General features: G+C 44.2%; 1 protein-coding gene across 1 annotated transcript in view; it reads left to right on the top strand.

Moving 5' to 3' along the window:
• The window catches only part of LOC132825857 (solute carrier organic anion transporter family member 4C1-like), a 169368-nt gene that overhangs the window by 115843 nt on the left and 32062 nt on the right, over nucleotides 1-21463 (top strand). Inside the window, exon 7 of the mRNA XM_060841427.1 lies at nucleotides 16656-16800. Within this exon, the coding sequence (XP_060697410.1) occupies nucleotides 16656-16800 (145 nt within the window). The remainder of the gene's footprint in view (nucleotides 1-16655; nucleotides 16801-21463) is intronic.

Here is a 21463-nt window from a genome sequence, read left to right as displayed (position 1 = left end):
AGCTCACAACACAGGAACAGATAAGTGCATAGTTTTTAACATGTAACCTTGCTGTAAGTCTACAGTAGTGAGGAGAGTGGGTTCTTTCTTGATTATATGTCTTATTGAAACCTGTCTCTTGATTAAATTTTAAAAATATAAACTGTAAATACTAAGCCTGAAGCATGTTTTTTTAGAACAAAATGACAGTGCTATTTTTTGGATCTGTAGATTATGGAGCAAAAATGGCCTTTAGTAGAGTAATATGCTCTTCTTGTCAGATGTGGGAGTTTTGAGAGGGTTTACATGCAACTGAGGATTTTATCAGCAATAAATGTCGTTGGTTAGGAGTCCTATCAGATCGAATGGATCGGTTAGAGCACCAGTTAGGGGTAATGAGGAATTTACACGAGCTAGGGTGTGAGATAGATGGCAGTTATAGGATGGGAGAAAAGCCACAGATACAGTCACATAGATGGGTTAACTCCAGGAAAGGTAGGAGAGGTAGGTAGGTAGGGTAGGAGTCTTCTGTGGTTATCTCCATTTCAAACAAGTATGCTGTCTTGAAAAATGTGGGGGATGATGGACTTTCAGGGGAATGTAGCACAAACAGCCAAGTTTCTGGTATCGAGACAGGCTGTACTATAATAAGGGGTATGTCGGGGTCCAAGTGATTGATTGTGATAGGGGACTCTCTAGTCAGAGGCACAGACAGACATTTCTGTAGCCAGCAGTGAAAAATGAGAATGGTGTGTTGCTTCCTTGGTGCCAGGATCGAGGCTGTCTCATAGAGGGTGCAGAATGTTCTCAAAGGGAAGAGGTCTAGCAGGAAGTCGTTGTACACATTGGAACCAACAAAATAGGAAGTGAAAAGGATGAGATTCTGAAGGGAGAATATAGAAAGTTAGGCAGGAATTTACAAAGGAGGTCCTTGAGGGTAGTAATATCTGGGTTACTCCCAGTGTTATGAGCTAGTGGGGGTAGGAATAGGAGGATAGAGCAGATGAATGCGTGGCTGAGGAGCTGGTGTATGGGAGATTAATTCACATTTTTGGATCAATGGAATCTCTTCTGGGGTAGAAGTGACCTGTACAAGAAGGATGGATTGCACCTGAATTGGAAGGGACTAACATACTGGCAGGGAGATATGCTCGAGCTGCTTGGGAGGATAAGACTAGCACAGTTGGGAAAGAGAGTGAGTCAAACAGACACGGCAGGCAGGAACAAAGCAGTGAACAAGGTCGGACTGATAAATTGCATTTACTTCAAGGCAAGAAGCCTAACAGGAAAGGCAAATGAACTCAGGGCATGGTTAGGAACATGGGATTGGGATGCCATACAATTACAGAAACATTGCTCAGAGATGGACAAGACTGGCAAATTAATGTTCCAGGATACAAATGCTACAGCAAGGATAGAAAGAGAGGCAAGAAAGGAGGGGGAGTGGCGTTTTTGATAAGGGACTGCATTACTGCTGTACTTAGGGAGGATATTCCTGGGAATACATCTAGGGAAGTTATTTGGGTGGAACTGAGAAATAAGAAAGGGATGATCACTTTATTGGGATTGTATTATTGACCCCCTAATACTCAGAGGGAAATTGAGAAACAGATTTGTAAGATCTCAGCTGTCTGTAAGAATAATAGGGTAGTTATGGGAGGGGATTTTAACTTGCCAAACATAGAATGGGACTGCCATAGTGTTAAGGGTTGAGATGGGGAGGAATTTGTTAATCCTGTGGTGGAAAAGTTTCTGATGCAGTATGTGCATGTACCTACTGGAGAATGTGCAAAATGTGACCTATTCTTGAGAAGTAAAGCAGGGCAGTTGGCTGAGGTATCAGTGGGGGAGCACTTTGGGACCAGTGAACATAATTCTTTAGTTTCAAAGTAGTGATGGAAAAGGATAGACCAGCTCTAAAAGTTGAAGTTCTAAATTGGATGAAGGCTAATTTTAACCTTATTAGGCAAGAACTTTTAAAAGCTGATTGGAGGCAGATGCTCACAAGTAAAGGGATGGCTGGAAAATGGGAAGCCTTCAGAAATGAGATGACGAGAGACCAGAGACAGTGTATTCTTGTTCGGGAGAAAAGAAAGGCTGGTAAGTATAGGGAATGCTGGATGACTAGAGAAAATGAGGATTTGGTTAAGAAAAAGAAGGAAGAATATGTCAGGTATAGTCAGGATAGATCGAATGAATCCTTAGAAGATTGTAAAGGCAGTAGGAGTATACTAAAGAGGGAAATCAGGAGGGCAAAAAGGGGACATGAGATAGCTTTGGCAAATCGGTTTAAGGAGAATCCAAAGACTTATTATAAATACATTAATGACAAAAGGGTAACTAAGGAGAGTAGGGCCTTTCAAAAAATCAGCAAGGTTGCCTATGTGTGGAGCTGCAGGAGATGGGAAGATACTAAAGGAGTATTTTGCAACAGTGTTTACTGTGGAGAAAAACATGGAAGATATAGAATGTGAGGAAATAGATGGTGACATCTTGAAAGTTGTCCATAATTAGTAAGGAGTAAGTCCTGGATATCTTAAAATGCATAAAAGTGGATCAATCCCCAGGACCTGATCAGGTGCACTCTAGAACATGTGAGAAGCTAGGGAAGTGATTGCTGGACCTCTTGCTGAGATATTTGGATCATAGGTAGTCAAAGTTGAGGTGCCAGAAGACTGGAGGTTGGCTAATGTTGTGCTACTATTTCAAAAAGGTGATAAGGAAAAGCCAGGGAACCATAGATCAGTGAGCATGACATTGGTGGTGGGCAAATTGTTGGAGGGAATCCTGAGGGACAGGATTTATGTGTATTTGGAAAGGCAAGGGCTGATTAGGGATAGTCAACATGGCTTTGTGCATGGGAAATCATGTCTCACAAACTTGATTGGGTTTTTTGAAGAAATAACATAGAGGATTGATGAGGGCAGAGCGGTGGATGTGATCTATATGGACTTAAGTAAAGCATTCAACAAGGTTTCCCATGGGAGACTGGTTAGCAAGGTTAGATCTCATGGAATACAGGGAGAACTAGCCATTTGGATACAGAACTGGCTCAAAGATAGCAGACAGAGGGTGGAGGTGGACGGTTGCTTTTCAGATTGGAGACCTGTGACCAGTGGTGTGTCACAGATGATTGGTGATGGGTCCACCACTTTTCAACATTTATATAAACGATTTGGATATGAACATAGGAGGTATAATTAGTAGGTTTGCTGATGACACCAAAATTGGAGGTGTAGTGGACAGCAAAGAAGCTTACCTCAGATTACATTGGGATTTTGATCAGATGGGCCAATGGGCTGAGAAGTGGCAGATGTGCTGTTTTCCCTGGAGCACCGGAGGCTAAGGGGTGACCTTATAGAGGTTTATAAAATCATGAGGGGCATGGATAGGATAAATAGACAAAGACTTTTCGCAGTGTGTATGGTAGGGTGGTGGTGGGGGGAAGGAGTCCAAAACTGTAGGACGTAGGTTTAGGATGAGAGGGGAAAGGTATAAAAGGTTTCACACAGAGGATGGTGTGTGGAATGAGCTGGCAGAGGAAATGGTGGAGCATTTAAAAGACACCTGGGTGTGTATATGAATAGGAAGGGTTTAGAGGGATATGTGCTTAAAAATGTGTTGCTGGAAAAGCGCAGCAGGTCAGGCAGCATCAAAGGAGAAGGAGAATCGACATTTCGGGCATAAGCCCTTCTTCGGGAATGAGGAGGGTGTGCCAAGCAGGCTAAGATAAAAGGTAGGGAGGAGCGACTTCGGGGAGGGGCATTGGGAATGCGATAGGTGGAAGGATGTTACGGTGAGGGTGATAGGCCAGAAAGGGGGTGTGTGCGGAGAGGTCGGGAAGAGGATTGCAGGTCAAGAAGGCGGTGCTGAGTCTGAGGGTTGGGACTGAGAAAAGGTGGGGGGAGGGGAATGAGGAAGCTGGAGAAATCTGCATTCATCCCTTGTGGTTGGAGGGTTCCTAGGCAGAAGATGAGTCGCTCTTCCTCCAGGCATCATGTTGCCATGGTCTGGCGATGGAGGAGGTCAAGAACCTGCATGTCCTTGGTGGAGTGGGAGGGGGAGTTAAAGTGTTCAGCCACGGGGCGGTTGGGTTGGTTGGTGCAGGTGTCCCAGAGGTGTTCTCTGAAACCTTCCGCAAGTAGGCGGCCTGTCTCGCCAATGTATAGGAGGCCACATCGGGTCCAACGGATGCAGCAAATGATGTGTGTGGAGGTGCAGGTGAATTTCTGATGGATATTGAAGGATCCCATGGGGCCTTGGAGGGAAGTGAGGGGAGAGGTGTGGGCGCAAGTTTTGCATTTTTTGCGGTTGCAGGGGTAGGTGCCGGGAGTGGAGGTTGGGTTGGTGGGGAGTGTGGATCTGACAAGGGAGTCGCGGAGGGAGTGGTCTTTCCGGAACGCTGATAGGGTTGGGAAGGGAAATATATCCTTGGTGGTGGAGTCCATTTGGAGGTGGCAGAAATGACGAAGGATGATACGATGTATCTGGAGGTTGGTGGGATGGTAGGTGAGGACTAGTGGGGTTCTGTCCTGGTGGCAATTGGAGGGGCGGGGTTCAAGGGCGGAGGAGCGGGAAGTGGAGGAGATGCGGTGGAGAGCATCATCAATCATATCTGAGGGGAAATTGCGGTCTTTGAAGAAGGAGGCCATCTAGGTTGTTCGGTATTGGAACTGGTCCTCCTGGGAGCAGGTGTGGTGAAGGCAAAGGAATTGGGAATATGGGATGGCGTTTTTACAGGGGGCAGGGTGGGAAAAACTGTAATCTAGGTAGCTGTGGGAGTCAGTCGGTTTATAGTATATGTCCGTGTTGAATCGGTCGTCCGAGATAGAGATGGAGAGGTCTGGGAAGGGGAGGGAGGAGTCTGAGACAGTCCAGGTAAATCTGAGGTCGGGGTGGAAGGTGTTAGTAAAGTGGATGAACTGTTCAACCTCCTCGTGGGAGAACGAGGTAGCGCCGATACAGTCATCATTGTAGCGGAGGAAAAGGTCGGGGTGGTGCCAGTGTAACTGCGGAAGATGGACTATTCCCCATATTCAACGAAGTGGCAGGCATAGTTGAGGTCCATGCGGGTGCCCATGGCTACTCCTTTGGTTTGGAGGAAGTGGGAGGATTGGAAGGAGAAGTTGTTCAGAGTGAGGACCAGTTAAGTCAGTCGAAGGAGGGTGTCAGTGGAAGGGTACTGGTTGGTTCGGCGGGAAAGGAAGCAGCGGAGGGCTTTGAGGCCTTCGTGATGGGGGATGGAGGTGTATAGGGACTGGATGTCCATGGTGAAGATCAGGCGTTGGGGGCTGGGAAAGTGAAAATCATGGAGGAGGTGGAGGGCGTGGGTGGTGTCCTGAACGTAGGTGGGGAGTTCTTGGACTAAGGGGGACAGGACCGTGTCGAGGTATGCAGAGATGAGTTCAGTGGGGCAGGAGCAGGCTGAGACGATGGGTCGGCCGGGGCAGTCAGGTTTGTGGATTTTGGGCAGGAGGTAGAAACGGGTGGTGCGGGGTTGTGGGAGTATGAGGTTGGAGGCGGTGGATGGGAGATCCCCTGAGGTGATGAGGTTATGGATGGTCTGGGAGATGATGGTTTGGTGGTGGGAGGTGGAGTCATGGCCAAGGGGGCAGTAGGAGGAAGTGTCTGCAAGCTGGCGTTTAGCCTCAGCAATATAAAGATTGGTGCGCCGTAGAGGGATATGTGCCAAGTGCTGGCAAATGGGACTAGATTAGGTTATCTGGTCGGCATGAACAAGTTGGACCGAAGGGTCTGTTTCCGTGCTGTACTTCTCTAAGACTCTATGGCTCTATTCTTTCTGCATTGGAAAACTGTTTTGGGCCCTCTCCTGCCTGTACTTCTGTTGGAAGTGCCACACAGGGTTTCAGCTGTTATTAGCTGCTTGAATGTCTAATTTGATGTCTTATAGTCATGCGTGGTAAACTGTCTAACAGTTATACTTTTCAACGTGCAGCATTAAATGTATTATATCAATTAATAGGCAACATTTTGATGCAGCCATATCTGAGCCATCTACTAACTAGATATTCTCACCTTGGTATTTCATGGTCGCCACATTTGTCTGCTGTGCTGTTTCCAATGACTGAAAACAAGTGTCTACAATTCTTCTGGAAAAATGAGTCAATTAAAAACTTAGAGAAGTGGTTATAGTTTGCACAAAGGCACTGGACATATTTATTTACTTTTAATTATTCAGCATGACATTGGCCAGTTAGCTCAGGACATGGCAAAGCAATAGCATTGAAAGTAGCAGGTGTCGTCTTTATGCTGCAGCTCAAAGGCAGAGAATGGGGTGGTCCTAATTCTGGGCTGGAGGTGAGATTTGTTGAACACAGTTTTCCACTCATTCTGTGTAGAAGAACCACTCCAGCAGGAAACTTCATGGATATGAGTGCAGTGGTGAGCAAGTGTGATAATTTATAGAGATATTAATATTAACTATTAAATTCAGATTTCAAGATAGCGGCATATGGATGTTGGTTACTTTTGTACGGAGTTCTAAAAATAACTCGGTCAGCTGCTAATGTACTCGGGAATGTGTCATCGAGTGCTTTACACTGTTATGGTTTACGACAAGTAGATTAAACATTAGAGGGTATTAACTTGTTTTCAGTTCAGAATCAGTAAGGATTGACTTTTGATTTAGAAAATCCAAGCTTGAAATTTTAGAGGCAGTCCAGAGGTGATTGACTCGTTTCCCTGCGAGGTAGAAGTCTTTAGAGTGGGTCAAGGAAATCAGTTGTCACAGCTGGAAGATTTAACTGCAATTTAAAAACCAGGAATATTCTGTTAGAAATCTGCAGGTTATAAAAATGCTGAGAAAATCAAAGATCCCAATTTGTGCATATTCACATAAGAAGACTCCACAGCTCACAGGACAGAAACTGAGGAGAATCAGTTAAGCAAAACTTAAAAAGTTTTGATGTAGAGGTATATTTTCTTCTTGGTTTGAATTTCTATCAAGTTGTGTTGTTAGGAGGTAGGTGGAAAATTTTGTTTTACTGTGTGTTTTAAGATTTTTTTAACTGAGCTCTATATGTAGATAGCTTGGTTTTCATTTATTTCTTTTTTTGTTCTGCTGTGAAGGAAGCTCTATACTCACATGTGACTATGCTGGAGTGACTGACCACCTCTGTCCGTTCATGGAAGCATTTTTAAAATATGCCTTCAGCTAAATTTCAGGGAAGCAAAGGTCCTCTGCCAGCCTGCTTGTCCACACCACATTGTCCCTGACTATCAAAATTCATGGGTTGATAGGGGTTTGGTCGTGGAGGTGCGGGGGAGGGGTGGGGGGTGAGGGAGGTGGTCCAACAGTAGGTGGCATGGATCAATTCTCTTGGGAGCATACTGTCACTGAGGAAGTATTTTATCAGTGATGAAATTCAACAACATCTCCATTGTTCCAGGATATTCTTTGATCATGTGAAGAACAGATGTTTGATGACAAAGACCTCAAACCTGGTGCCAATCTCATAGTCGACCAGACAATTCTGATAACCACCCTCCTCTACAGCACGGAAAGATAGACAATATACAGCTGATGCTTCAAATCCCTCAAGGAAGCGCCACTGGAGGATGCTTTTGTAAAGTCCTCTAAATGTCATGGCAGAATGAGTGCTCTAATGTTAGTATCCTCTTTCACACCAACATCCCCAGCATAGAGGCACTGATTACAGTCAATCAACTGTGCTGGGGTGAGCCACATTATCTGTGTGCTTCACACAAGTGCTTTGAAGCAAGCTTTCAACTCTGAACTATGTCATGGAAAGTTTTTACCAGACAAGAAGATAAAATGCTTCGTTTCCTCCCTGGAAGATGCGACTTCCTTACTCCCTCATGGGATTGTCTCACTTAACATCGCCCTGACTGGAAATAAAGCATCTCTGAGGGTGTAATCCATTTTGAGCATCTCTTGACAAACCCAGATAGAGACCAAGTTCAAACGCCAGGAGGACTATGAGCTAATTCGAGCATTCCAGTCACCTATATCATCAAACACTTCCTGTTCCACCTATGGCAGAGTGTACAGATCATTAGTCTGTTTAGTCACCTCAGGACCCATAATTCTGGAATGGAAGAAAGTCATCTTCAATCTCAAGAGACTGCCTAAGAAGAAGATCATTGATAATTAAAAAGCAAGATATTCCATGGCTCCAATAAAAATATAACATGAAGTCTGAAACGCATTTACTATCGTTGACTTGTTGCAAAATTCACTGCCCGTGAGTTCCATTTCTATTTTTGGCCTTGGAGACAGAAAGACTAACTATTCTGTCTTTTTTGTCCTTCTCCTCCACCATCTGTGTCTTCCTGCTTTGCTTTTTAATGCAGTCTTACAAATTGTGTTAGTCAATCATTTGATTTGAATTTCATATTCTATTCCTTCTCCTCTTCCTCCCCCTGATGAGTCATTTCCCTTGCCAATCCAATCCCGTTAAGACAGTGAAAGGATGCTATCGGGAAAAATGAAATAAATGAAAGTCAGGTGAATTGGGATTACTTTTGTCACAGTTCCACCTTTCCCATCTCCATTAATCTGCAAATTTAAAAGGCAAGTAAGTTAGGTGTTCGTTGATGAAAGAAAATAGTGATAAAAGAACAAAATTTTAAAACTCGTGTTTATATCAGGTAATCCTGACGGTTTAGAAGCAAATGTATGGCCGTGTGTGGTTCTGAACAATCCACAATTTCATTCTTTGTGTATGCTGTGTTAGATGATTTCAAATGAGTTAGCAGCAAAAGCTTTACACTGTGAACACAAAGTAGGGGAAACAATCAGTTAGAGTTCCTACTCACAATAAAATTTATGCTGGAACACGTAAATGCAGCACATATACAGTGAAGATTCGGAGATGCCATTTATACAGTGAGAATAGGATTGAGCTCAGCTTTCAGTCTGTTAGTACTCACTGTCAAGATTTGACATGTCTGAACTTTGTCTTTTGAAATCATAACTCAGTTTTCAACAAAGGAGCAAAAGATATGGTTCCGTGAAAAGTTGAGAGAAAATATTTTACATACTTCAGAGTATGTAACGTGATGTGTCATTTACTAGTAAAAGAATTAACCTTTCATTCAGGATACAATCAACACTAGTTAGTGACAACATATTAGCTGTTCTACACAGCAGGAGCAAAATTAAGCAAGAACAAAGTGCCCATAGAGCTGCTGTCTTATTAGAGAAAGGCAACTAATTTTGGCTTAATCCAAGGATCACTATCCTCCAAGTAACGGGAGCGGTTAAGTCCTTCATGGTAACCTCAGCTGGTGTAGGAATGAACACTTGCTGTTAGTATTGCTGTGCATCACAAACCAGCTTTCTCAGCTACTGAACTAACCAGGGACCAAGGGGATAAAGATAATGGACAAGTGCGAGTTGAGTTGTACTGTTTGAGGGATTCTTGCTGCAAGGCCAAGAAAAACTTCTCACCACATCTTTCTAAATCCGCTTCATAAAGTATCTACCCTGCCCATTTGGCATGCCTGTCATCTGACTCCATACCCATCTTACTATGTACTGTTTCTGGAACAACTTGCCACAAACCAGATAACTACCAAGAGACCAGAAAGTCTGGTGCCATATCCTCCTTAGAGAAATGGGCTGCTCTGTGAGAAGTCACCTCCTCGACCTCGAGAACAAGAGTACAGAGACCTTGAGGTCTCTATAGCACGAGACTGGCTTCTGCACTCTCGCACCAGTTCAGTTACCGACGTCGTTGCGTTAGAAAATACGGTAGCATAATCTACTGAGCATCTCACTTCTTTGACTCCACAGCCATCTAAGGAAGAAGTTCCTCCTGTTAACTGGCACTTAGAGGAGTGATTCGTCCCAGGAGGAGAGGACCGTGACATAAGAATAATCAGGGACTTTGTCCGAATGTTCAAGGAGAATAGGATTGATGGACTGGTATATAGGATGCAATGGCCATCATTGCCAAGAAGCTGCAGCAAGAAGCTTTTGCCTGAAACATCAATTGTCCTGTTCCTCAGATGCTGCCTGATATGCTGTGCTTTTCCAGCACCACTCTAACATTGACTCTGATCTCCAGCATCTGCAGTAGTCACTTCCGCCTAGTTGATTTTAACCTACTGCGAATCTTCTTCCAAGGATGCCTACCTTGAAGAAGTTCTCTTCCACTCTCTACAAGAATCTAAGTGAGTCTCTCTCTCTCTCACTGCAACCCCAGGTCATCTCCTCCACCCTGAACTTTTTTGGCCATATCCTGAAATAGACTCGCTACTACAGCCACATCCCCTTCCTCAGTCCCTGCTTACGGAACCAACTGATCCCACATGGATTCCGAACCACATTCAGACCAACACAGTTTGGATCTGAACAGGACAACCAGTACAGACTACAAATTCAAAACCTGCAGCAACGGTTCTCCATCCGGATCCTCCGCTCCACACTCGCAGCAATGCGCTACCATCTAAGCTCTCTACAGTCAGCCCTGCCTCAACTGAGGGCCACACTCTCTCAGAACTGCAAAGGACCACTACTGTATTATATGCTCAGAAGAATTTATACACTTAACAAACTATATGCTTGATGTTCCAGGGTTTAGAATGTTTAAAAAGAACAGGGAGGGTGGAAAAAAAGGAGGGGGTGTAGCATTGCTAATCAGAGAGTGCTTCACAGCTACAGAAACGAAGGTTGTTGAAGAAGGTTTGTCTACTGAGTCAGTATGGGTGGAAGGTAGGAACAGCAAGGGAACAGCTACTGCATTGGGGGTTTTCTACAGACCACCTAATAGCAATAGAGAGATTAAAGATCTCATAGGCGGGCAGATTATGGAAAAATGCAAAAGTTGCAGGGTTGTTGTTATGGGTGATTTCAACTTTCCCAATATCGACTGGAACCTCCTAAGTGTAGATGGTTTGGATGGAACCAATTTTGAAAGGTGTGTTCAGGAGGGTTTCCTTACTCAGTATGTCGACAGACCGATGAGGGGAGAGGCCATTTTGGATTTGGTGCTCAGCACCGAGCCAGGACAGGTGTCAGATCTCGCAGTGAGAGAGCACTTTGGTGGCAGTGATTATAACTGCCTCACATTTAGCATAGCCTTGGAAAGTGAAAGGAGCAATTACTGAGGGAAGATATTCAGTTGGGGGAAAAGGAAATTATGACGTTATCAGACAGGAGTTGGGAAGTACAGACTGGTAGCGATTGTTCCACAGAAAGGGTACAGCAAACATATGGATACTACTTAAGGAGCAGTTGTTGCGAGTGATGCACAAATTTTTTCCACGGAGGCAGGTAAGAAGAGGTAAGATTAAGGAACCTTGGATGACAAGAACAGAGGAACTTCTCGTCAAAAGGAAGAAGGCAGCTTATGTAAGGTGGAGGAAGCAAGGATCTAGCACAGCTTTAGAGGATTATGGCTTGCTAGAAAAGAGCTCAGAAATGGACTGAGGAGAGCCAGGAGGGGGCACGAAAAAGGCTTGGCAAGAAGGATTAGGGAGAACCCAAAGGTGCTTTACTCATACGTGCGGAATAAGAGAATGATCAGAGAGAAGGTAGGGCCAATTAGGGATAGTGGAGGGAACTTGTTCGTGGAGTCTGAGCAGATAGGGGAAGCCCTAAATGAGTTTTTTGCTTTGGTTTTCACCAAGGTGAGGGAACTTGTTGTAAATGAAAACTTAGAGGAGCTGGGATACAGTCTTGACCAGATCAAGATTGATGAAGATGATGTGCTAGAAATTTTGGAAAACGTTAAGATTGGTAAGTCCCCAGGGCCAGATCAGATTTTTCTTAGGCTGCTTCAGGAAGTGAGAAAGAGGTTGCTAAACCACTGGCAAGAATATTTGCCTCCCCACTCTCCACGGGAGTCATACTGAAGGATTGGAAGGAGGCGAATGTTGTTCCTCTTTTCAAGAAAGGTAATAGGGAAATCGCTGGCAATTACATACCAGTCAGTCTTACGTTTGTGGTCAGCAAAGTTTTGAAAAGAATTCTGAGGGATAGGATTTATGACTATTTGGCAAAGCATAATGTAACTAAAGGCAGCCAGCAAGGCTTTGAGAGGGGCAGGTCATGCCTCACAAATCTTATTGAGTTCTTTGAGGAGGTGACAAAGGTCAAGCAGTGGATGTGGTGTATATGGCCTTCAGCAAGGCATTTGATGGGCTCCCCATGGTAGGCTCATTCATAAAGTCAGGAGTATGGGATACAGGGAGATTTGGCCATCTGGATTCAGAATTGGCTGGCTGACAGAAGGCAGAGTGTGGTTGTAGATGGAAAGTACTCTGCCTGGAGGACAGTGTTGAGTGGGGTCCCACAGGGCTCTGTTCTTGAGCCTCTGCTGTTTGTAGTTTTTATAAATGACTTGGATGAGGAGGTTGAGATGTGGGTTAGTAAATTTGCAGATAACAAAAGGTTGGAAGTGTCATCGATAGTATAGAGGCTACTGCAGGCTGCAGCGCGACATAGACAGAATGCAGAGCTGGGCTGAGAAATGGCAGATGGAGTTCAACCTGGGTAAATGCGAAGTGATGTGAAGTGAAGGTCAAACTCGAATGCTGAATATAGGATTAAAGACAGGATTCTTGGCAATGTGGAGGAACGGAGGGATCTGGGTGTGCAAGTACATAGATCCCTCAAAGTTGTCACCCAAATGGATAGCGCTGTTAAGAAAGCATATGGTGTTTTGGCTTTCATCAACAGGGGGATGGAGTTTAAGAGCCGTGAGGTTTTGCTGCAGCTCTACAAGTCCCTGGTGAGACCACACTTGGAATATTGTGTCCAGTTCTGGTCGCCCTGCTATAGGAAAGATACAGAGGCTTTGGAGAGGGTGCAAAGAAGGTTTAACAGGATGCTGCCTAGACTGGAGGGCTTGCCTTATGAAGAAAGGTTGAATATGCTCAGACTTTTCTGTCTGGAGAGAAAGAGGAAGAGAGGAGACCCGATAGAGGTGTACAAAATAATGAGAGGAATAGATAGAGTCAATAGCCAGAGACTTTTCCCCAGGGCAGGATTGACTGGTATGAGAAGTCATAGTTTGAGGATATTAAGAGGAACATATAAAGGAGACATCAGAGGTAGGTTCTTTACACAAAGAGTTGTGAATGCATGGAATGCGTTACCAGCGGTGGTGGTGGAAGCAGAGTCATTGGGGACATTTAAGCGACTGCTGAACATGCACATGGACAGCAGTGAATTGAGGGGTGCGTAGGTTGTTACTATATTTTACATTAGGATTAAATCTCGGCACGACATCGTGGGCCAAAGGGCCTGTTCCGTGCTGTACTTTTCTGTTCTATATATTTCTACACCATTTCAAACATCAAAAACCATAAGTACAACAAACTTCCATGTACCCACCTCAGTAGTCAGCGTTCCTCGAATATTCCAGAAGCTTCCCCCAGCCTCTGGAACTGCTTGGCCGCCATCAGCCATGAGGCCATGTCAGCCATCATCGTCGCGGTGATTGAGGATGTCATCTCTGCCCCCGCCGTTTGGCAGCTTGCAGCCATGGCTACTCATGCCACCTCCATGACTGCCGGCCAGACAACAGCTGCTGCAACTGGCGGCCAGACAACCACTACCGATCACGACGGGATCCGCTGCCGCCAAGACAATGCAAGGTCCAACTGGAACCACACCTCTGTTGCCGCTGCTGCAGCCACTTCCACCTCCAATGACATCATCTACATCACACGTTTGGTCACTTCCGCCCCCATAGCTGCCGTCGTTGCCACCACTTCTGCTCCCACTTACGCACCACACCTGCACACCGCTAACACCCCCCCATGGATCCCACTGTCAGCACGTCCGCTCCCCTAGAACCCCGGGTGAGCATCACTTCAGCAAATGATGTCACCCCCATTTCCCCAATACCACTCCCACTCCAGCCACAGTCTCCGCCCCCACACTCCCTGCCGAGTTTGTTTCCCCCCCCACCACTGTCCTCAGCAAAGGCCTTATCTTCATCTCCTTACGTCCACGCATCAACGAATTCAATAAGTGTCATAACGTCAAACACTACTTCCGTCGCCTCCACCTCCAAGCTTACATTTTCATTCAGGACTCCTGCCCACCCACCAAGGACCTCGCCAGCCTGCAACACACCCCATCCACCTGGACACCCTATGCCGGTCTGTTACCCCCCCTCGACCTCTTAATTTACACCTCAACCTCTCTACCTCCCTCCCCCAATCCGACCTCTCACCCTCACGATGCGCAACCCTCCACACCTTCTGCTCCAACCCCAAACTCACCATCAAACCAGCAGACAAGGGGGGTGCAGTGGTAGTTTGGCACACTGACTTCTACACTGCTGCAGCTTGGCGCCAACTTGAAGACATCTCTTCTTACCATCTCTTGACCATGAGCTCACCCGCACCACCAAACCATCATCTCCCAGACTGTACACAACCTCTTCACCCCAGGGGATTTCCTATCCACAGCTTTCAACCTCATAGTTCAGGAAACCCACACTGACCGATTCTACCTCCTACCCAAAATTCATAAGCCAGACTACCCAGGCCGACCCATCGTCTCAGCCTACTCCTGCCCCACTGAATTCATCTCCACCTATCTCGATACTGACCTATCCTCCCGGTCAAGGAACTCCACACATACGTTCAAGATACGACCCATGGCTGCACCTCTTCCAAGACTTCTGTTTCCCTAGCCCACAACGCCTCAACTTCACCATAAACATCCAGCCCCTATACACCTCCAACCACCATGATCAGGGCCTCCAAGCCCTCAGTTTCTTCCACCCCCGACATCCCCACCAGTACCTTTCCACTGACACTCTTATTTGTTTGGCTGAGCTGGCAGTCACCTTCAACAATTTCTCCTTCAGTTCCTCCCATGGGCATGTGCATGGGCGCCAGCTTTGCCTGTCTCTTTGACGGCTACATAGAATAGTCTATCTTCCGGAGTTACTCCGGCACCACTCCCTACCTTTTCCTCCATTACATTGATGACTGCATCAGCGCCACCTCATGCTCCCACGCAGAGATTGAACAGTTCATCAACTTCACCAACACATTCTACTCCGACCTTAAGTTCACTTGGACCAAATCTGACACTTCTTTCACCTTCCTAGACCTCTCCATCTCCATCAACAATGACCGACTCAACACTGACATTATCTACAAACCCACCGACTCCCATAGCTACCTTGATTACACCTCCTCCCAGCTTACCTCTTGCAAAAATGCATTCCCTTATTCCCCATTTGTCTGCCATATCTGCTACCAGGAGAACCAGTTCCATCACAGAACATACTAGATTGCCTCCTTCTTTAAAGACCACAGATTCCCTTCCCATATGGTTGATGATGCCCTCCAGCGCACCTCATCCACTTCCTGCATCTCTACCCTTGAACCCTGCCTCCAACCGCGACAAGAACAGAATCGCCCTGTTCTTCACCTTCCACCCCACCAACTTCCGTATACATTGCATCATCCTCTGCCACCATTTCTGCCACCTACCAACGACCCCACCACCAGAGATATCTCTCCCCAATCCTATCCACTTTCTGTAAAGACCGTTCCCACTGCAACTACCTGGTCAGGTCCATGCCCCCTAACAACCCACACACACTCCCTCTTCCTGGACCCTCCCCTACCACCGCAGGAATTGCAAAACCTGCGCACACACCTCCCCCCTTGTCTCCATCCAAGGCCCCAAAGGAGCCTTCCACATCCATCAAAGTTCCACCTGCACTTCCACTCATGTCATTTACTGTATCCGTTGCTCCTGATGCGGTCTCCTGTACATTGGGGAAACTGGACGCCGACTCGCAGAGCACTTCAGAGAACATCTCCGGGACACTCGCACTGAACAACCCCACAGCCCATGGCTGAACATTTCAATTCCCCTATCTCTCTGCCGAGGACATGCAGGTCCTGGGCCCCTTCCATCGCCACTCCCTTACCATCCGACAGCTGGAGGAAGATCGCCTCATTTTCCGCAACGGGACCCTTCAACCCCATGGCATCAACGTCGACTTGCAGAGCTTTTCCAGCAATTTTTCTTTTTGTTTCTGATTTACAATATCTGCGGTTCTTTCAGTTTTTTTTAATTTAGAAATTTAAGGGCTTTTCCCCTCATACCTCTCCTGCACAGAATAAATCTTTCCACAGGAAATATTGATATTAGAATGTATATTTGGTTTTTGGTGGCTTGGTTACTTTGTACTGAATTATGCATTTCTTTTCACAGCTTAGCAACCCCTCCATTCCCACTTTTCTTAGACATCTTAGAATATTTAGGGGTGCAGTTCCACAGCCTTCAACTGCCTTTCAGTCCATCATCCAAATTTATTTTGTTCATCGTTAACCCAAGCAATAAAAGTTCTGATGAAGGGTCACCAGACTCGAAACATTAACTCTGCCTTCTAACCCAGACACTATTGGCTTGCAGGAGCATCATGGTGATTACAGAGTGCAAACTTATTGAGTGAGTTAATGCTGAACATTTGCTATTTAATATCATTGTTGACAACCTGGTTCATCATTGAGTTCAATTCTGTCTCTGCCTAAAGTCCATCAGTCTCAGATTTAGAATTTGGAACTCAGATTAAGTTTTCACCCTCTTGCGCAAAGGATAATATTGATTGTACATGAGATTATGGTTCAGTTCAGCTGTACATTGAAAATGACATTAATCCAATCAGAAGTTTGTACTCACTAATTGCTAAATATATCTTTCCTTGCAGATATTGTTGAAGAACCCTGTTTTCGTATTCTTAGTTATAGCAGGCACCACTGAAGCAATGGTCATCACTGGATTTGTCACATTTATGCCAAAATTCATTGAAAATCAGTTTGGCCTAACTGCTAGCCTAGCAGCAATTCTGGGAGGTAAGCAGTTTAGTTAACTTCCTTAACAGATCATATTTCAGTAATTCATTAAAAGGGATAATTGATCAGAAGTTGCTGAAAATATATCAGTTGATGGATGATTGACAGACACACAACTTGGCCACTCGCTTGTCAAGAAAATGAGATACACTGGAATTATAATATATCAGAATATATTGTTGGTCAGATTTCACCATTAGTTTTGTGCCAAATACCATGAAATTAAATCTGAAGTTTCAAAAGGCCATCAGTAAGGTACTACATTATGGAATCACAACTAATTTCAGACCAAGTGCAGTCTAGAAATAGTTAACAAATAGATAAGCTGGCTACAAAACAATGAGTTAGAGTGAAAGAAAAAGAGTCAGAGAAAAGTTGCAAAGTGATGTTTCACAAATTGAAGTGCTGAAGCCAGTGTGCACCATTTTAGAAAATGATTTGAATGCAAGGATCAGTCGAAAGCGGTAGGAGGTTGCCATATGTTTTTTGAATCTCCACCATTCAGTATGATCATGGCTGATTTTTGGCTTCAACCTCACTCATTCCCATTTTCTTTTGATTTCCTGGGATGCCAAAAATGTGTCCTTTTTCACTATTTGTCTTGGCTTTAAGTATAACTCTGGGCTAGAAATTTCTCCTCAAGTCAATCCCAAATGATTAGCTGCATATCCTGAATGTGGAGCATATGTTCTAAATTCCTTCATTAGGGGAAACAACTCTGTGTCTACCTGTTCGAGCTGCTTCAGCATCAGGAATGTTACAATGAGATCCCTTCTCATTTTTCTAAACTCCAGAGAGTATACAAGCAATTCACTCAGTTTCTCATTGCTTGGATCAATCTAGTGCTAAACCTTTGTGCACTGTTTTGTGAATAAATCATTCATTAAATGTGGAAATCAAACCTGCATACAGTGCTCCAAATATGGTTTTGCCAAAGCCCGATATATTTTAGTAATGCTGTTTTATTCTTGAACCCCAAACCCCTTGAACTAAAGGTCAACATGTCTTTTGGTTTTCTTGTTATTTGCTTTATTTGCGTGCTAAATCCAGTGTTCCTTTGACATGTACCCTCATGCTTCTTAGACTCAACATTTACAAGTTTCATGCCTTTAAGAAAATTCTGTTTTTCAATTCTTACTAGCAACATGAATAAACTCAGACTTGCACACTTTCTGCATTACCTGCAACTTGTTGTTCATTCACTTAATCTGTTTATTCATGTTTTTATTATCCTCCTCACAACTTACATTCCTACCTAGGTTTGCATTGTCAGCGAACTTATGTACATTTCATTTCATGTCTTGGCCAGTGTTAAATAATACTGATTGTAAGTAGCTGAAGCTCCAGCCCTAATCCTTGTGGCACAGCTTGGCAACTTGAAAATGCTCCTTTTATTCCTCTTTACTTCTTGTCCATTAAGCAGTCCTCCAACTGTGCTAATTATTACCCAGAACTTACATAACAACCTTCAGTGTTTACCTTTTCAAATACCTTTGGGAAATCTCAAGTGCATCACATCTAAAGGTTCCCCTTCATCTAGCTGACCAGTTATATCCTCAAAATACTCTAATGAATTTGTCTATATAATTTCCTTTTTGAAAAACCATGTTGATTTGTCAGACCATACTATGAATTTCTGGATGCATTGTTAAGACTTTCTTAATAGTAGATTTCAGCATTTTCCAGGATTCCAGAAATTGGAGGATATAGTTAATACAGTGGAAAACTGTGACAAAATATAAGAAAGCATTAATATACTTGAAGAATGGGTATATGATTGGTAAATGAACTTCAGTGGAGGTAATATTTTGAGGAAGACTAAAGAGATCTCAAACTCCTTAGAAAGTAAGCTTGTGACTTGGTGTGGGTGACACTGGAGAATAATTTGTGATTTGGAATTACATTTCATGAGGAGGCCTGATACTATTTAATTCCAATCAGGCACTTAACCGGGCAATGTTAGGCCCCCTACAGAATTAAACCTTCAGTATGACAGAAAATCCTTGCCTGGGAGCTGCCTGCACATTAGAGACCTACAGTTCTTCAGTACCTGTAGCACCACTGGGAATGGTGGCTTTGGCAGGGGGATTTGTAAGCAAGGATAGTGGGATGATTTTCTATGGTGCCCCATTTACCCACATCTGTTCCTTGAATTAGGCCCGGAGTACTATTACTGAGAGATAATAACTGAGAATTTTGGTGCCATGCACACTGCCATCCTGTCCCAGAGAGGTATTAAAGTCTGAATTGTTTACATTGAGGCTTCTGCTTCCAATTTGCTCCATCTCATCAATATGAAGATTAATACCATTGTTGATTATTGCCAAACCTTTCTTACAAGACCTCATTTTCATGGATATCCTGTCCTACACGGTAGCAAATGTTAAGGGCCTTCGGACTTATTCCCACTGGTGCCTTCTTCCTTTGCTATTTCTTATTCTTACCCAAATTGATTTTTATATAATCCTTCTACAAGTCAAGATCATTTCTAACTTTTGTAATGATCTCATCCTTTATGAACAAAAATACTCACCCATATATACTCTTTTCTAAACACTGTTTTCTTTGTTAGCCCCTAACCATTCATGCTCCCATAGCATAACCAATTTCTTAGCCCTAGCTCTGTCATTAAGTGGATTACAGAAATTGGATCCTTTTCCTCCAAGTTCTAATTCTTATCCAGGCCCAAAGTCATGACGTTAATCCTGATATCACAACCTTCTCATATTTTCAGTTGCAGAGAATGGTATCCATTACCTAACTTTACAGTGCCCCATTCCAACTAAATGTTTAGGATACTGTGCAGATTTGGTCCTCATATTGAAGGAAGGACATATTCACTTTGGAGGCAATACAGCAAAGGTGCACTACCTTGTTTCTTAATACAAATCTATCAAACTAGATATCTCCCTGATGACCCTCCTCTGAACTGCATTGAATAAGGAGTGTTTGGAGTCCAGAGGTCTTAGGAGGCAGTGATCATAATATGGTAGAGTTCAGTCTGCAGTTTGAAAGAGAGAAGGCAAAATTGGATGTAATGGTGTCACAGTTGACTGGAAGCAGAACCTAACGGGAAGACAGTAGAGCAATAGTAGCAGGAGTTTCTGGATGTAATTAAGGACACAGTACAGAGGTTCATCCCAAAGAAAAGGAAGATTGTCTGGGGGTTTGAGGGGGGTGGGGGTGGGGGGGTGGGGTTGTGGATTTGGGGGAGAGGAGGAGTGAGGGATTAGACAGCCATGGCTGATAAAGGAAGTCAGGAAATATATCAAATAAAAAGAGAGAGCCTATAAAGTGGGAAATCAGAAGATTGGAAAGACTACAAAAACAGAGGACAACAAGGAGAGAAATAACAATGGAGAGGATCAAAAATGAAGGTAGGCTAGTCAGTAATATTAGAAATTATAGTAAAGTTTTATTTCAATACAGAAGAAACAAACAAGAAGTGAAAATAGACATTGAGCCGCTTCAAATTGATGCAGGAAGGCTAGTGCTGGGAGATAAGGAAATAGCTGAAGAATTTAATAAATTCTTTGTGTCAGTCTTCACAGTGGAAGACATGAGTAATATCCGAACAATTAAGGAGAGTCGGCGGGCTGAGTTGAGTATGGTTGCCATTACAAAAGAGATAGTGCTAGAAAAGCTAGAAAGTCTTAAAATTGATAAATCTCCTGGCCCTGATGGGCTATATCCTAGAGTTCTGAGCGAGGTGGCTGAGGAAATAGCGGAGACGTTGGTTGTGATCTTCAAAAGTCACTGGAGTCATGGAAAGTCCCAGCTGATTAGAAAATTGCTGCTGTAACCCCCTTGTTTAAGAAAGGATTAAGACAAAAGATGGAAAATTATAGACCCATTAGCCTAACCTCGGTTGTTGGTAAAATTCTGGAACCCATCGTCAAGAATGAGATTTCTAAATTCACAGAAGTGCAGAGTTGGATTAGAACAAGTCAGCATGGATTTAGTAAGGGGAGGTCGTGCCTGACAAACCTGTTAGAATTGTTTGAAGAGGTTAGGTTAGGCTAGGGAAACACAGTGGATGTTATCTATCTAGACTTCCAAAAGGCCTTTGATAAGGTGCCTCACGGGAGACTGCTTAGTAAGGTGAGGGCCCATGATGTTTGAGGTGAGCTATTGGCATGGATTGAGGATTGGCTGTCTGACAGAAGGCAGAGAGTTGGGATAAAAGATGCTTTTCAGAATGGCAGCCGGTGATAAGTGGTATCCTGCAGGGTTCAGTGTTGGGGCCGCAGTTGTTCACTTTATATATTAATGATCTGGATGAAGGGACTGGGGGCATTCTCGCGAAAGTTGCCAATGACACGAAGTTAGGTGGACAGGCAGGTAGTAGTGAGGAGGTGGGGAGGCTGCAGAAAGATTTAGACAGTTTAGGAGAGTGGTCCAGGAAATAGCTGATGAAATTTAACGTGAGAAAATGTGAGATCTTGCACTTCGGAAAAAATACAGGCATGGACTATTTTCTGAATGGTGAGAAAATTCATAAAGCCAAAGTACAAAGGGATCTGGGAGGGCTAGTCCAGGATTCTGTCAAAGTTAACTTGCAGGTTGAGTCTGTGATTAAGAAAGCAAATGTAATGTTGTCATTTATCTCAAGAGAGGGTTGTAATATAAAAGCAGCGATGTGCTTCTGAGACTTTATAAAGCT

This window comes from Hemiscyllium ocellatum, chromosome 2 (genome assembly GCF_020745735.1).
Source record: "Hemiscyllium ocellatum isolate sHemOce1 chromosome 2, sHemOce1.pat.X.cur, whole genome shotgun sequence".
Taxonomy (NCBI): Eukaryota; Metazoa; Chordata; class Chondrichthyes; order Orectolobiformes; family Hemiscylliidae; genus Hemiscyllium; species Hemiscyllium ocellatum.
The sequence above is the reverse complement of the archived record's forward strand: the minus strand, read 5'-3'. Positions and strand labels throughout refer to the sequence as shown.